We start from the raw sequence: 3,544 nt of genomic DNA, 5'->3' as shown, positions 1-3,544 counted from the left end.
TTGCAGACTTCCAAACTTCGGAGTGGGTCAGGCTCTCCCTGGCTCACCACATTGCCACGAGCTTGGTCTCATCACAGTGTGCTCTACAGACCATTTGAACTCTGTTCTGGTGAGCCATTCTGGTACCAGACTGGAAACAGGCAAAATTAGTCCGTAAGGGGAGATACACTGAAAAGTTCCTCCCCCAAGCAGGCCATCCTCCTGTCCTCAAGACTTCTCCTTTGGTCCAGCCAGAGAGGTTGTTTGTGTCCCATGTCCCAGTCCCTCCTCCCCTAACTGAAAGATACAGCTGCCCGTCAGGTTGGCATGTATACTGTGTCCTGCTGGTCGATCATGACCTCCCCTCCTTTGAGGTCAACACCTGCTCCCCACACGTGCTCCCCACACCTGATCCCCACATCTGCACCCCACACCAGCTCCCCACCACCTGATCCCCACACCTGCTCCCCACACCTGCACCCCCACATCAGCTCCCCACACCCGCGCCCCCACACCTACTCCCCCACACCTGAATCCCACACCTGCTCCCCCACCCCAGCTCCCCCACACCTGTTCCCCACACCTGCTCCCCCACACCTACTCCCCCACACCTGCACCCCACACCTGCTCCCCCACCCCAGCTCCCCTACACCTGCTCCCCACACCTGCCCCCACACCCCCTCCCCCACACCTGCTGCCCATGCCAGCTCCCCAACACCTGCTTCCTACACCTGCATCCCCACACCTGCTCCCCACCCCCTGCTCCCCACCCCCTGCTCCCCTACACCTGCACCCCACACCTGCTCCCCCACACCTGCTCCCCCACACTTCCTCCCCCACACCTGGTCCCCCACACCTGCTCCCCACCCCCTGCTCCCCTACACCTGCACCCCACACCTGCTCCCCCACACCTGCTGCCTACACCTGCTCCCCACCATCTGCTCCCCACCCCCTGCTCCCTACACCTGCTCCCTCACACTTGCTCCCCCACCTGGCTCTCCCACACCAGCTCCCCCACACATGCTCCCCACACCTGCACCCCCACACCAGCTCCCCACACCTGCACCCCACCCCCTGCTCCCCTACACCTGCTCCCCCACACTTCCTCCCCCACACCTGGTCCCCAACACCTGCTCCCCATCCCCTACTCCCCTACACCTGCACCCCACACCTGCTCCCCCACAGCTGCTCCCTACACCTGCTCCCCACCACCTGCTACTCACCCCCTGCTCCCCACACCTGCACCCCACAGCTGCTCCCCCACACCTGCTCCCTACACCTGCTCCCTCACACCTGTTCCCCTACACCAGCTCCCCCACACATGCTCCCCACACCAGCTCCCCACACCTGCATCCCCACACCTGCTCCCCAACACCTGCTCCCCCAAGCCTGCTCCCCACACCAGCTCCCTGACCCCTGCTTCCCTACCTGGCTCTCCCATACCTGCTCTCCCACCTGCTTCCCCACACCTGCACCTGGACCCCTGATTCGAAGCCCTTGCTTTCAGCCTTGTCATGGATCCTGCATGAAAGATTGTCCCTGAGATGAGTCAGTTTTTTCTAAAAGCCTGGGCTTATGGTAACTGTTTGTTTTTTTTAATTGGAGTATAGTCGATTTACAACGTTGTATTACTTTCAGGTATAGAGCAAAGTGAACCAGTTATATACATACATGAATCCCCCCTTTCTTTAGATTCTTTTCTCATATTGGCCATTACAGAGTTTTGAGTGGAATCCCCTGTGCTATATGGCAGTTATCATTAATTACCTATTTTACATACAGCCGTGTATGCATGTTAATCCCAGTCTCCCAATCTCAGATGATGTTGTAAGCAGTGACTACCCACCAGGCTGCCCTAAGTTTCCCATTTGTGGAGACTCACTTGTGTTTTCTAACTGACTTGCATTATAATTCTGTTTGTGACCAGTTTTCAGTGGCAGCTAACATTTCTGCTTTCACTTTCTCTAGCCCGTGCTCCTTCCATCCCCGAACAATCTGAGAACCTTGAGAAGCCTAAGACACCATGTTATCACGGCCCGTGCTCCTTCCATCCCCGAACAATCTGAGAGCCTTGAAAAGCCTAAGACACCATGTTATCACGGCCTGTGCTCCTTCCATCCCAGAAAAATCTGAGAGCCTTGAGAAGCCTAAGACACCGTGTTATCACAGCACTGCTGCCGTGCACTGGTACATCTTTCAAGTCACCCTTTGCTCATGGGTGGAGACGTATTTTGAAGGCACAGTAGCAGGCAGAGAATACAGACACAGCGCTGTTGAGCTTAGGGACAAGTCTGTGGTACTCTCACCTCAACCCAAATTCATTTACAAACATGTGTGTCTCCTATTTGTCTTTCCATTGGCCAAATATTTATTAAAAGACTGAAGTACACAAGACAAATTTGTCAGGCCCTAGAGTTGGACTGTGAAGAAAGCTAAGCATCGAAGAATTGATGCTTTTGAACTGTGGTGTTGGAGAAGACTCTTGAGAGTCCCTTGGACTGCAAGGAGATCCAACCAGTCCATTCTAAAAGAGATCAATCCTGGGATTTCTTTGGAAAGACTCATGCTAAAGCTGAAACTCCAATACTTTGGCCACCTCATGCGAAGAGCTGACTCATTGGAAAAGACCCTGATGAAGGGAGGGATTGGGGGCAGGAGGAGAAGGGGACGACAGAGGATGAGATGGCTGGACAGCATCACTGACTCGATGGACATGAGTGTGGGTAAACTCTGGGAGTTGGTGATGGACAGGGAGGCCTGGTGTACTGCAATTCATGGGGTCGCAAAGAATCAGACACGACTGAGCGACTGAACTGAACTGAGTATGTGCACGTGTGCACACACATACACGGCAAATCACATCACATTCTTTGCTGCTCAAAAGCAGTAAAGGAGAGGAAATCTACACCATGGCCAGAGACAGATGGCATTTTATGTAGAGGAACAAAAGTCGGTCAAGAACAGATTTCTCATCAGAAACAATGTGAGTGGGAAGATGGTAAAGCAGCAAGTTTAAATTACAAAAATAGAAAAGCTATTAGCCTGAAATTTTATACCCAACTACATTATCTTTCCAAAATGAAGTTAAAACAAAGTCTTTGATTAAAAAAAAAAAAAAGCTAAAAAAAAGTGGAGAAATGGAAGTACATTCTTACAGGGCTCCTACGCTCTGCTTGGTATGATGTAGTATCACTGGAAAATGGACTGTGATAACTTGAAGATCTAAAGTTTAGACCCTAAGACAGCCACTCAGATAACAAGACCAGAAACTACAGCTAACAAGTATTATAAGGGGACAAAATGGAGTCATAAAAGCTACTCAATTAATTCCAAAGAGGGCAGAATGGGAGAATAAAAACAGATGAATATCAACAAAATAGCCTTAAATTGAATCCTGTCAGTAATCACATTAAATGTAAATTGCCTAAACGCCTCTATTGAAAGGCAGATATTGCCATATTAGATAAAAAGCAAAGCTCAAACTCCGTGCTGCTTATAAAAACCCCACTTTAAATATAAAAACACAAATAGATTGAAGGTAAAATGATGGTAAAAAGATACACCA

The 3,544-nt window shown here is 50.8% G+C and overlaps 1 protein-coding gene across 1 annotated transcript; it reads left to right on the top strand.

Annotated features, from left to right (window-relative positions):
• The first annotated feature begins 333 nt into the window (after positions 1-333).
• Positions 334-1,392, top strand: LOC123465922 (extensin-like). Its single transcript, XM_045166227.1, has one exon. The coding sequence runs from the start codon at positions 334-336 to the stop codon at positions 1,390-1,392; it is 1,059 nt and encodes a 352-aa protein (XP_045022162.1).
• The last annotated feature ends 2,152 nt before the right edge of the window (positions 1,393-3,544 follow it).

Source organism: Bubalus bubalis, chromosome 6, assembly GCF_019923935.1.
Source record: "Bubalus bubalis isolate 160015118507 breed Murrah chromosome 6, NDDB_SH_1, whole genome shotgun sequence".
In the NCBI taxonomy this organism is placed as follows: Eukaryota; Metazoa; Chordata; class Mammalia; order Artiodactyla; family Bovidae; genus Bubalus; species Bubalus bubalis.
The sequence above is the reverse complement of the archived record's forward strand: the minus strand, read 5'-3'. Positions and strand labels throughout refer to the sequence as shown.

Coding starts and splice junctions, on each gene's coding strand:
- LOC123465922 (XM_045166227.1), top strand. CDS start 334: ATGACCTCCCCTCCTTTGAGGTCAACACCTGCTCCCCACACGTGCTCC.